This window comes from Microtus oregoni, unplaced genomic scaffold (genome assembly GCF_018167655.1).
Source record: "Microtus oregoni isolate MIOR12 unplaced genomic scaffold, Mior012 000018F_ref0000195, whole genome shotgun sequence".
NCBI classification, from domain to species: Eukaryota; Metazoa; Chordata; class Mammalia; order Rodentia; family Cricetidae; genus Microtus; species Microtus oregoni.
In genome coordinates this window covers 26,514,754-26,528,104 of record NW_024543077.1, presented here as the reverse complement: position 1 = coordinate 26,528,104, position 13,351 = coordinate 26,514,754, and the positions used below count along the sequence as shown (strand labels likewise).

General features: G+C 46.5%; 1 protein-coding gene across 1 annotated transcript in view; it reads right to left on the bottom strand.

Moving 5' to 3' along the window:
• The window catches only part of LOC121459043 (rho GTPase-activating protein 28), a 174,047-nt gene that overhangs the window by 7,154 nt on the left and 153,542 nt on the right, over window positions 1-13,351 (bottom strand). The window contains exons 12-16 of the mRNA XM_041668543.1: window positions 10,841-10,923; window positions 9,099-9,296; window positions 8,089-8,202; window positions 4,075-4,128; window positions 1,687-1,811 (exon numbers count right to left, since the gene is read on the bottom strand). Of these exons, the coding sequence (XP_041524477.1) occupies window positions 1,687-1,811; window positions 4,075-4,128; window positions 8,089-8,202; window positions 9,099-9,296; window positions 10,841-10,923 (574 nt within the window). The remainder of the gene's footprint in view (window positions 1-1,686; window positions 1,812-4,074; window positions 4,129-8,088; window positions 8,203-9,098; window positions 9,297-10,840; window positions 10,924-13,351) is intronic.

Sequence of the window (13,351 nt, the reverse complement as noted above, 5' to 3'; positions counted from 1 at the left end):
TTCTGTTCTCCATCAAGGTGGTGACTGTATTGACCTCGCTTGAAGGAGAGGTGGTCTCTTAGTCAGGACATCCCCTTGGCCAGCAGCTTTCTTCTCAGCATGGGCCAGCAGCCTTTGCTTCTTCTGCTTTTTCTCTGGCCTGTCCTTGCGGGCATGCTCAAGCAGCTGGGGAGCTGTTTGCCAGTCCGGGGCCTGGGAGAACCGGTTAATGGCGGGAGGTACTTTGAGTCGCTTATAGAGGGTGGCCCTTTATACAGTTGATATAGCTGGCCCCTCGATGAAGTGTGTGAGATCTCTTTTAGACTGATGTCCTATCCAATGCCAAAGTTCTTAGGCCTTGACTCAAAAAGAGGACTCACCACCTTTTTGGCCTCCTGTTTCTTTACAAAGGCAGGGACCAGAGCTATCTTCTTCCCTTTGGCTTTCTCTCCTTTGGGTGACTAACTTAGCTGGAGTTTAATGTAATTTTTTAAGTGTGTGTGTGCGCATGTGCACCTACACATAAAGCTCACGAATCACAAGTCTATAACTTGAAGGATGTGCAAAATGAACATACAGATGACCAGACCTCATGGTTAATAAAATAACTTACTAGAAGCCTGATGGCATGCTTTTCCATCCCAATGCCTCCCACCTACCCAAAACCTGAAAATTCAGTCTGATGTCTGCCATTATAGCCTGCTTCTGGCTTCTGCTGTTTCTACCTTCATCGAACTAATTAGAGCTTTACATATAGTTGTGAAAGATAATACGAGTTCTTTGTGTCCTTTGACCCATGGCAACATTTTGCAAAACTATAATATCATGCCCCAATCAGGATCTCAAAATCTATTCGGCATATTGAGACACAGTGATACTTATGCTCACAGGGCACTAAGTTCAACATCCCACCAGAGGAACCTGCGAACCCAGCTTAGCCAAGATGCAGTACCAGAGTTCTAGCACTGTAGGCATCCTTCAGGTGCTCTTTATAACCATGCCCATCTTCCCCAAACATAATCACTAACCCACCCTCCACTGATAACATCTGTCATTCCCAACCTGTTAGTGAATGAAATTACGCAGCATGTACACTCTTGCAGGGAGCTCTCTTGACCAGAAAGGGCTACTGCTGTTGAGTTTGCTCCAAATGCATAAGGTGTATATAAAGTTTACGAGAAGGTGTTTCTATTGAGCATGCATTCCTGTAAGGATGGCTGACGCCCTTTTATGGTCACCTCCGGAGACGCATGATAAAAGCTGGGAATGACTGCTCGCAGGCTTTAAAAAGGGGCAGTGATGGTGTCCAGGGAACCTACCTGATACTTCCGGAAACTGATCAAGATACTGACAAAACTAACTGCCATATTTTTATCCTAATAAAAGATACAATTCATTGATCAAATAGCCTATCAGGAGAAGAATCACGGGGGCTGGAGAGAGGACGCAGCCACTAGGAAGGCGTGTCTTTCTTTCAGTAAACTGAGTTCAAGTCCCAGCACCTACATTAGATGGCTCACAGCTGCCTGTAGCTTCAGCCCCAAGGGACCCACCGGGGCCTCTGTGGGCACCTTCATACACGGCAGATACATACATGCATTAATCCAAAGAAGCAGCTGCATTGTTCTGAAGCCACAGCTGCAGGAGTGCAGCGGCCCACCTGGGAACGCTCCTCTTCACACGCTACCTTCAGCTTGGCGCACTCACCTGTTCTCATACTGAAATTTCGCCAGGATGTCTTTGGCTTTGGTCTGACTGTTGAGCTGAATGGCCATGGACACTTTGGACAGAAGTGGAGCGTGGACCCTGATGACGCCTTCTGGCACGTCAGACTGCCAGGGAGGAAAGACCAAAACACCGTCAAAGAAGGGCTCAAAAATCGCACGCAAGAGATGAAAATCAGGGACATTCAGAAGAGGAAACACATATGTATGACCAATACTCAACCAGAGCAGAACATGCCGTCCTGCTTTGCCAGAAGACTAATGACACATCTGCCCCTGGCATCTACTCTCTTTACACTTATGCCTCCTTATCCTGGCATCATAGAGAAGAAAATATGGATTCTGACAAATAATCATATCTATCAGCATCTTTATTGAACAATATCCTAAAAACCTTACTTTCATTAATATACATATATGTATATATACACACACATATATACAGTGAAATATATATCAGTATCTTCATTGAACAATTTATGTGTGTATTTTTATATATTTATCAGTGTCTTTATATATATAAGTATCGTTATTGAAGAAAATCCTAAAAATCCTACTTTAATTAATTAATATGCATACACATATATATCTAGTGAAATATATATATTTCCATATCATTGAATTTACCTGTATATATATATAAAAATCTAGCAATATTTATCATTATCTTTGTTGAACAATATCCTAAAAACCTTACTTTAAGATGTATACATACATACACACATATCACATAGTCTAGAACACTATGTTAATTGGTCTCTCGAAGTAATATATTGAAGTATTAACCCACAGAAGCTCAGAATGTCCCTTATTTCAAAATAAGGTCAAGATTAGAGTAGTAAGTAAAGTTGGAGATAAACCAAACTATCTTACTCTGGTGAGAACTGTGTCCTAAGGAGAAGAGAAGAGACAAAGGACACAAGTTAGAACACCCTTGGAAACATCTGTGGAGACTTGAAGGGACACACCATGAGACACCACAGGAAGACAGAGTGGAGACTGAGGGGACACAGGGAGACACCACAGGAAGACAGAGTGGAGACTGAGGGGACAGGGAGACACCACAGGAAGACAGAGTGCAGACTGAGGGGACAGGGAGACACCACAGGAAGACAGTGGAGACTGAGGGGACAGGGAGACACCACAGGAAGACAGTGGAGACTGAGGGGACAGGGAGACACCACAGGAAGACAGTGGAGACTGAGGGGACACAGGGAGACACCACAGGAAGACAGTGTGGAGACTGAGGGGACACAGGGAGACACCACAGGAAGACAGAGTGGAGACTGAGGACACAGGGAGACACCACAGGAAGACAGAGTGGAGACTGAGGACACAGGGAGACACCACAGGAAGACAGTGCAGACTGAGGGGACACAGGGAGACACCACAGGAAGACAGTGCAGACTGAGGGGACACAGGGAGACACCACAGGAAGACAGAGTGGAGACTGAGGGGACACACAGGGAGACACCACAGGCTAACAGAGCAGCCGGAATAGATCTTTCCCTCACTGTGCTCAGAAGAAACCCACTCTCCTGACATTCTGAATTGGATTTTATGCTCCATAATCAGAAGACTATAAATTTCTAATGTCTCAGCAATCCCACCTATGGTGCAGTTATGGTAGTCCTAGGAACCTGAAGCAGGGTATTTTAAATTTGGGTTAGTTTTTATATTATACCCTAATATCACCATCAAGAACTACACTAGGGAATCAACATGGTGGGCTTTGGAGTTGGGGGAGCACAGATAAAGACCATAGCCTACTGCAGTCAAGACCTCACTCCTAAAACACCCTTTCCAGCATTTCAAGACCCTTTCCCTCTGAGCTCTCCAGATGACTCTGTCAGACCGGTTGTCACTCTGATATTCTTGGGCCTCTTCACAGAACGGACTCACATCCCTCCTATCCTTGGTGACCTTCCTACCCATCCAACCACCTAGTCATCAGCTGGAGTTCCTGTATCACCGCTCCATATGCAAACTAGAAAGGGCAAGCCTGAAGGACAGACTGAGGCCCAAGAATGTAGTGGAAGTTCTCACAGAGTATTACATGAGAATGAATCGTTACGGGGGCTGGGCATACACATGTCTCTCATTAGTGTGTTCAGATCATGGGAGCTTTAATTTAAGGTCAGCCTTTGCTGCACGGTGATTCCATTTCAGAGATGAAAAAGGACAGGAGTGAGAGAAGGCTTCGTACTTCACACACACATGCGCATACACTCATGCACACACACGCACATACACTCATGCACACACACATGCACATACACTCATGCACACATACTCTCACACACACACCTACTCATGCACACGCACACACACACCCCACACACTGTTAGCTATAAAGAAAAAAAGTTCTTACCATTCTTCTTGAAGGTGATTTTTGTGGTACCTTTGAGGTCTTGGGGCTTGAAACCTAAAGAAAACACATTCCATCTTTCAGATTAGCCCCGAGAACGTAAGTGCATGCTGCTTCTGGCCTGGAGTAATTCTTGTGGACAATATTTGGGTACCTATAGAATTAAGAAGTACATATGCTCTTTGACCCCCAAATTCCTCATCTGCAAATTCAACTTCAAACCTATTTCAATTGTGAAAACAATGACATACATAGCAGTTTACTCACTAAAGCTCAAATCATGAGAGAAATGAATGGAATGCCATCCGGGCTTCACCAGTCTAGGCGGCCTAGGCAAGCTATTGTACACCCATGTAAGAATGCATAAAAGAAGCAAAGGGGGTGGGCGCACGGCTACGGGACACGTGTTACTGTTTATGAAGCCGCTACAGCAAGACCAGGGACAGTGTTTCCTGTATGCTGCAGTCACATAGGATAGGAGGAACGCATGCAGAGCACAGGTTCCGCAAACCCACAGCAAAGGCCACAGATCCTCAGGCACCCTACAGAAAGTGGCACAGGTAAACATCATCCCAAAATACTTCACGTCACTCCTAGCTGGCTTGTTGTACCTACCAGACTATAACTGCTAGGTAAATAAGCTGCCATGGATGGTTTTTTTTTTTTTCTTTTTAAAACCACTAAAAAGGTCTGTGCGTGTTCAGAACCATTGCAACACGGACCTATGGAGTAGTTTCCTTCTTCATGTGCAGAGACTGCGGCTGCAGAGGATCGAGAAGGCGTGTATTTATATCTGTTGCATGAGCACAGAGCATCTGGGGTGGACACACTTGTGCGTTTCCGTGGATGCATATCCTGCCTCTGGTGTTCGTTTTCTCCAAGGGTGGAAGTCAGCAGTGACTAAATTTTCTTCTATATCCTTTCCACATTTTTATTTCATTCATTTATTTACTTCCTGACTGACTGACTGATTGCGGATGTGTTTGTGGGGGTCGACACAAACACACAGCTTGTGGGAGTTAACTCTCTCCTTTCACCGTGTGTGTTCCCAGGATTGAACTCAGGTCTTCAAGATTACTGGCTGAGTCACCCCACTAGCTCTTCTCAGTGATTCTCATTTGTAACCTGTAACTTAATTCTTTATTCCAACTAACATGAAGCATTTAAGCATGGCCTGCTACAATGGAATTAAAGTGTTCTGTCTTTTGGCGCTTGCTTCTGTGGACCGTCAAAGCATGAAAAAAGCTGGCATTCCTACGGCACTGTAGAGTTTACACGGTGTCAAGCACACCAGCTGCCCTGCCTAAGACCAGCAGGCTGTGTGGTGTTTTACAGTTGCTGCTGCGTTGTTTTGAGGCAGGGTCTCAGAATGTAGTCAACCTTGAACTCAGCAAGTAGCTCACCGCGACCTTCAACTCACAACTCTCCCATCACCTCCCAGCCCGGGTTTAGTGGTATTTCCACTTCCACCTTTCCCACCCCTGTTCCTCAGCTCCACGTCTGGAGACTACCAACCTGCACCTATACTGTCTGTCACTGCCTCCATCCTGGACGTAGGTACAAAAGGATGCACCTTACTCACCAAGACTCCCAACTACTTGTGACTTACCTGGGGGCTTGAATGGTCTGCCTAAATGTTACCTGTCTTGGAACTTGTCAGAGCTGTGGGCACAAGTGTTGTGTGCCAGGTTTATCTACTGCCATAGATAACAGCTGCAGAAACAGCACAGAACTGAAAAGGCTCAGGTGTTCCGAGGATTTAGACAGCCGTGTGCACATCCAGAACTGGGCATACGAGGAGGCACACAAGCTGGAGTGGGGAGGTTCTGTTGTTCTGTCGTGCATATGTGCATACATGAGTGTGTGTGTGCATGTATGTGAGTGTGTGTGCATGTGTGTGAGTGTGTGTGCATGTGTGTTTGAGTGTGTGTATGTGTGTGAGTCTATGTGCGTGCATGTGTGTACATGAGTGTGAGTGTGTGAATGTGTGTGTGTGAGTGTGCATACATGAGTGTGTGTGTGCATGCGTGTGTGTGTGAGTGTGTACATGTGCATGCAAGCGCTGGTTCTGGAGATTAAACCTAAGCCCTCATGCATAAAAGGTAGGCTCTTTACCACTGAGCTCTGGCCTGAGCCCTGTGGATCTGATTTGTAAAAATACCATAATACTCAGTGTCAAGTCTTAACAAAAGGTATTACACAGTCAAAAAAGACCAGCCAAACTACTAAATAAGACTGTTTCAAGAGTCTCTAAAGAAACTGTTTCTAAGGACATCTAGATGTTGAACTTAATTTAAAAAAAAATCCTTCGAATTACCTCTTGGTTCTGGCTTGGAGTGTGGCTTACCAATAGAGTGACTGCCTAGCAGGGCCCTGAATTTAATCTCCAGCACAGAAAAAGGTTCGTTTTCTTCTAGAAGACATCATTTTTTTAATGCAATGATGGAGGTGGGTCTTGTATCTTATCTGTTGCTTTCATTCGTTAATTAATAAAGAAACTGCTTGGTCCTCTGATAGGGTAGAATTTAGATAGGCGGAGTAAACAGAACAGAATGTTGGGAGAAAGAAGCTGAGTCAGAGAGTCGCCTTGATTCTCCCACCCAACACAGCCACAGGCTAAGATCTTCCCCGGTAAGCCACCTCGTGGACTACACAGATCAGTATGAAAGAGCTACCCAATAAGAGGCTGGAACTAATGGGCCAGGCAGTGTTTTAATAGAATACAGTTTCCGTGTAATTATTTCGGGGCATAAGCTAGCTGCCGGCAGGGAGCTGGGGCGGCAGGGAAGCGGCCCGCTGCTCCTCACAACAATGCAATAAATGAGAGTAATATAGACATTGTGATTGTGGGAATATCAATTAGTCAGTCTCTTGCCTGCCCCACAGTGGTGAGCACTATGCCTCCTCCCCATCATCTCTGATTCTCGTTCCTTCTCCCTTTAGTGCTATCCATTTCTTCAAGATGGAGCTTAGAACCCACTTTATCCATTATCATCCATATCTTTATCATTTTTCTATCAGTGGCCCTGGCTCACTGTCGGTATAGCTGATTTGGGCTAGGGCATGGTTCTGTGTGTTCATGGCTCTTAGATTCCTTTATCCTCTATGGTGCTGTACTTTTTTTTTAAGCACAAAATGAGTTTCAAGTTTTTGCATCCTCAGAACTGAATAAAACCAATGCCTGGAATGTACTGCTATTCTCCACATAACTAGTTGTACTAAACACAAGATCTCTGGGAATGCTATGTAATTTTTTTAAGAAATTGAAAATTATCTATTATATTTGTCAACAAAGAAATGTCTTTTTCTACTTAATTGATATACTGTTATAGGTATGTATGACCTAGTTGCTACAATAAAAATACCCTAAGTCAGCTTAAGGGAGAATTTTGGCTTACAGTTCCAGAGGTGTACATCCATCCCGGCAGGGAAAGCAGGGGAGCAGTGGCAGGAAGCCAAGAGTGAAGAGGAAAGGGGACTGAACAATAAGCTCTGGGGTGACACGCTTTCTCCAGTAAGGCCCCACCCACCTGGTACAAGTCCTACAACATTCCCAGACAGTGCTGCCAGCTGAGGACCAAGTGTTGAAACAGGAGCCTGGGGACACTGCACGTTCAAACCATGACAACTTGATCGTCTTTAAATCACTGAGAGGGCTACAATGCTGACTTTCGACTTGTGTAAGGTCATTTCAGCCATTCTAATGAGTTGGATAGCAAACAATCTTCCAGAGAGAGACATTCCAAGAACTTTAACCCCAAAGCATGTAATTCAACACGTAAGATAGATCCTAGTGCTCTGTTGTGGAGACTTTCTATAGTATCTTTGTGTGTTTTAATAACTCCATTCCTCCTTTGAGAGAGAAAGCCTAGACTGTGGACTTCCATGGCCATGCTGGGGTCTACCCTCGGCCCTGCTGGGATCCACCCTCGGCCCTGCTGGGATCCAGCCTTGGCCCTGCTGTGGTCCAGCCTTGGCCCTGCTTTGGTCCAGCCTTTGCTCCATTGATGCTCTCACCTCCCGCTCTAGGGTCTTCCTCCTAAGCAGTTTTTTCATACTCGGGAGCTGCTTCTTCAACAGCATGGTGGCTTCATTCATCCTTCTTACTTGGGTGATTAAGAAAGACGGCACCTGCAGAAGACAGGGGCTTGACTAGAAAGGAACATCTCAGCAAAAGCATCCTGGTAGACCGAGCCATTCATTATGGAAGGTACTCTTAACTCCTCATTATCTTGGAGCCAGAAGATGTGACATTTGTTCTTAAGATTAGAAAAGTGACGAGGATTTCCATTTAGCTTAGAAAACATGCTTAGAACACATTTAAAGAATGCCCTGTTGTCTCCAAGGGAAGCTGGTTCTAGGAACCCCTTAGGTTTTGAAATCCTTGGATGCTCAGCTGTTGCAGGGAGCCCCTTCTTTGTCCCGGCCACCCAGAACCAAAATAATCACACAAAATTGTATTAATTGAATCACTGCTTGGTCCATTAGCTCTAGTTTCTTATTGGCTAACTTGTACATCTTAATTTAACCCATTTCTATTAATCTCTACATCACCACAAGATCGCGGCCTACCAGCAAAGCTTCAGCACATCTATCTCCGGTGGCAGATCCATGGCGTCTCCCTGACTCTGCCTTCTTCCTCCCAGCAATCAGTTCATGGTACAGTGTTTGCACATAGCCTGCACAAATCCTCCTCTACCCTGCAAATCAGCTACGATTCACAATACCTACCCAATGCAAACACTGTGTAAGGCATTGTTTGTTTGAGTGTACTATTTAGGGTCTAATGATTGAACAGCTCAGGATGGCTGTAAAACTTTGGGAAGATGGCTGGCGTTATGGTTGGTTACATCCAGAGTTGGAGAACCTGTGGACAGGAAAGGCCGATGGCGTAGGATATCACGAGCCACCGTGAACTGTTTTCCTCTCCTTTTGTGTCTTAGGTTGTTTGATCCTGGATCATTTACATCCTCCTGCACCTGGTATAGTTCGTAGGGACACTGGACAGCCACAGAGCTGTCACTCACCTTCCACAGGATTTTCTGGTACCTCAGCATCAGGCGGATGATGTGGGCTGCGGTGTTGGCTAGCAGCAATTCTTCATAGTCAGAATGCTTGCTTCTGCTGAAGAACAAGTTTGGCGCCATCACCGTAGAAATGTTCCAGAGGCTCATGCGGTTCTTTGATTCATTGGCAATCACTTTATTGAAGAACGTCATCAGTGCCTAAAAGAGGCAGGAGAACCATGTCACTCTACTGGGAACCACTGACAGGTTTCCCAGATGGCGACCACTCATTCCCACATCCCTTCTCTGTGTTGCTGGGAACGTGTCAGAAGGCAAGTGTGAGCAAATGTGTCCTATGTCCCCTTAATATGCTTGGAAGAAGAGAAGCGAGCAGTAAACTCAATTGTCGGCTTCATAAAGTTATCCCATTCTTTGGGGCTTAATACCACGGAGGCTACAGATAATAGACTTACTTTTTATCCTAAACAATCTTGACAAATATTGAAATTAAGTATCAACCGGGGAGACAAAACACTGCAGCTCAAATGAAATAAAATGCAATTTTGTTGTGAAGGAAGAAAAATAATTCTCTAAGTAAAAGCCCCTTAACGGAAAGTCCTACTGCCAGTACCTGGTTACCGTTTCAATGAGAAATGGTTTGAACAAGAGGAGCCTCTTCACACTCTGTGCAGACCCAAATGCAGCTCCAAGTTTTAAACGAGTACTTGAGACATAGCCTCTTTCTGCTGTTTCTCATGACCTTGCTTTGCTGCTCATACTGGCCTCCAACTTGCGATCCCCCTGCCTCAGCTTCTCGAGTGCTGGCATTACGTGCATGCAGCACTGTGCCTGGCTCTTTGGACTGCATTTTAAGTGTGGAATCTTCCCCTGGCAAGTGTCTGCACGCAGCTTTTGTACCGACTCCCTTCCCTGTCCCAAGCCATGCAGACAGAAAGCAATCAGACGCCTTCATTTTCTACATTCTATTGACTGGCCGTAAAATCAAGGGCTCATTCAACTCATCTTACTTCGGCCTCAATTCAAAGGTTTCAAGCACCTGCTCTGCATACACCAGCTTTCTAAGACACACACACACACACACTCGTCCCTAAAACTGCAGAGAAATGCTCACATTTTACTAACATGACAAATGGACTGGAGAGGAAGGGAAGTTGGGGAAGGGGGACTACGGATGCCAGCCCAACAGTCGCCCTGCCACCTGCCAAGCAGGTGAGTGAGTCCCTTCTCTAGAATTTGTTTTTCCAATCTGAAAAATGACCAGACTCTACCAGGTGGCATCGAAACTCCTAAAACCTAGAACGATTTAAATTATGCTGTGTGTATATGTTCTAAAGTAGGTACTTCAGAAATCTCGTAGCGCAGTGATGTCAGACGCCCTCCTCAAGGGCTGATCAGTACTCCCCCACCAGGCTGGAAGGAATCACAGGATTGGAGAGGAGCTAACCCTTCTCACGGGATCCAGGTGTGGGGTCATGTAGCCTCTCATCTTTATCTCTCCCACTCCCCACACTTAATCCTGGCATCTGCTTAGACGCTGGGCATGCTCCAATTGAACGGAGGGAACTGAATGCTAATGTTCAAAGAGAATTCTAGAACTTCCCTTCTTTGTGCCTTCCTCAGCCTAACAATACCAGGAGCATGCGAGACAGTGGAACTGCATCTCGCAGGGGCTCTGTGAGCTGTCGTACTTCTGTTTTCCCCAGTTGAACCCCGTGACAGGTCCCGAGGTCGATGTCACTTACCTGGGCTGTGTCCCTGTTGGCGTCAGGTAGGGCCATGACCATGAGGTGCAAGGCTTGAAACTGCACTTTGATGTGAGGCCCCCCTAACGAGAAGACAGAAACGATAACACGCTTGAAGTCCCACTGATGTGCACTGACAGCAGCCGCGCTGACATCTGAAGGCGCAGGAGGGCGCTGACAGCTAAGGGGAAGGACTCGGGTCTGGAGCTCAACAATGTTAATTTGTTCATTTGGACAGGAGCCCCAGTCTGTCACCCCCTTGCAATCCCATGAGGTCTATTTACAGGCAGGTAGCCAAGAAGGTCCTCTAAATAACTCTAGATTTACATGACAGGTTCATTTTCAACGAGCGTCCACAGACCTTGCCTTACTCCGCAAACAGAAGACAAAGCCCAGTTCAAGAGCAAATAAACACCACACACAAGGACACAGCAGCATAGGAGGGCGGAGGATGCATGCTCTAGACCCGGACTCCAACCCTGCATTCAGTACTAACCCCTTTGCTTCCATTTTGCCATCTATAAAACCTTGTTAAGTCATAGGGCTGACCTGAGGACTAAGTGAGCTAATGTGCACATAGGGTTCATGCCAGTTCCTAGAAACAGTCGTCTCCTGTGTGGGCACATTGGTTTGATGACCAATGCTACATATGCCTTATCTCACATAGACATTTAAGGGAGACGACTAGCTAGTTTTGGAGTGTTGATATTCCCGAGCAACACCAGATGGCACCAGAGGGCTGGCATCTACGCTGAAAATGAAGCGTCCACTGAAGCTTCCCTTCACAGCTCACTTCAAAACGGTCGGCTGGGGAAAGAGTGTCTGCAGAAGGTGAGATGCTCTGGGCTCCTGGGGAGTTCTCAAGCTGAAGGGCACCCTTGCAATCAATTCACAGTCCGTGGCTGGAGGCAGGCGGATGCTCGCCACCGAAGCACTGAGCATCCCAGCAATGCAAGCGTCAAGTGGGAACCTACTGCACCAGTGGAAGACATGTGCGCTGGAGGTGGAGAGCTGGTGACAAGTGTGTGTCTGCTGTGTGGGAGGGTGGGGGCACACCCACAGATCTGACCACACCGACCGCTGTGTGTGAGGGGGCACACCCACAGATCTGACCACACTGACTCCGCCTTATCCACTTGGACTTTAGGTAGCCACGTCCAATTCTTAAAAGGAACATGTTATAGTTTTAGTATTCCTGAAAAGGCAAACGTGCATTGATGTGACCATACATAAGCAGCAGGGCCTATGAGGAGTGTGTCCAGTGCCAGGCCCGGATGAGATGCTATTTTATGCAGAGAGCCTTCTCCTCAGAGGTGATCAATCCCAGAACACCGCAGGGAAAGACAACAGGAGCAAGCCCAGGCGGGGCAGCCCTTCTTTCCACTGCAGAGAATCACAAGGTTTCCTTTACAATTGTTAAGTCTGATTCGGCAAATTTTTCATTTCCGTTTTCATTTTGCTGGCGGAACTTGGCCGTACACGGTCTGGCTCATAGTTTGTGGGTAATTCGTTTAATGCCTCTTAGCACGGAGCTTGCTTTCTCCTGAAGTTGTTATTTTCCCAGAAAATCATTATGCTTTTCCCGGAAGTACCTAAGTCTGGCTGATGAACTAGTTAGTCCTTGACGGAATCAGCCAAGGCTGAGCCACTAACTGCAGGAATGGTAAACAATCTGCTTTCTGAACTCTGTCTGAGTATGCAGAAGGTAGTTCCAACAGAGACACGTGTGTACATACGCACGCATGCACATACATACATCATGGCTTCCTCATCACAAATCTCATTGCAACATGTCCTTCCTTCAGGTGGCAGAAAGGGCAACTATTTCCCCCTGACCAGGGGCCAGAGCTCTGAGCTTCCTGCAGAGCTGGCTGCTATCAGATCGATCACCGGCAATGCAGTACTTTCCCTCGCAAAGTTCTACAGAGGCGCATGCGTGCTCTGTGAACTCTCTCAGGGTATTTTTTTCAGTCTCCCTTGTAGAGAAGTGCATTGGCTGCTGTGGATGGGGAATGATGGGCGGCAGGGAGCTCAGACTCCTGTGTGTTGGTGTCTGTGTGGCTTGTACATGTGTGTGTATGTGTGGTGTGTGTGTGTGTGTGTGTGTCTGTGTGTGTGTGTCTGTGCATCCATATGTGGAGGTCAGAGGACAACCTTCAGTGTTATCTCTCAGTTGCCCTCCACCGTTCATTAAGACGGGGGTCTTTAATCAGCCTGGAACTTTACCAGGTAAACTATCCAGCCAGTGTCCTTTTAGGGGCCCGCCCATCTCTACCCCCATCTTCCCATCACTGCAATTGCAAGTGTGCACTACCATGCCAGGGTTCTTTACACTGACCCTGGGATTGAACTCAAGTCCTTACACTTACAAAGCAAACACCTTCCTGCTGGAGCCCTCTGCAGCAGCTCTGAGTAGCTCTGGCGTGGGAGGCTTGGGTCCCCCCTTATCTAAATTCACACTGCTGGGCCGCACAAATCCGCTAGGCCAGATCGTTTCAGCAAAGTTGTTTG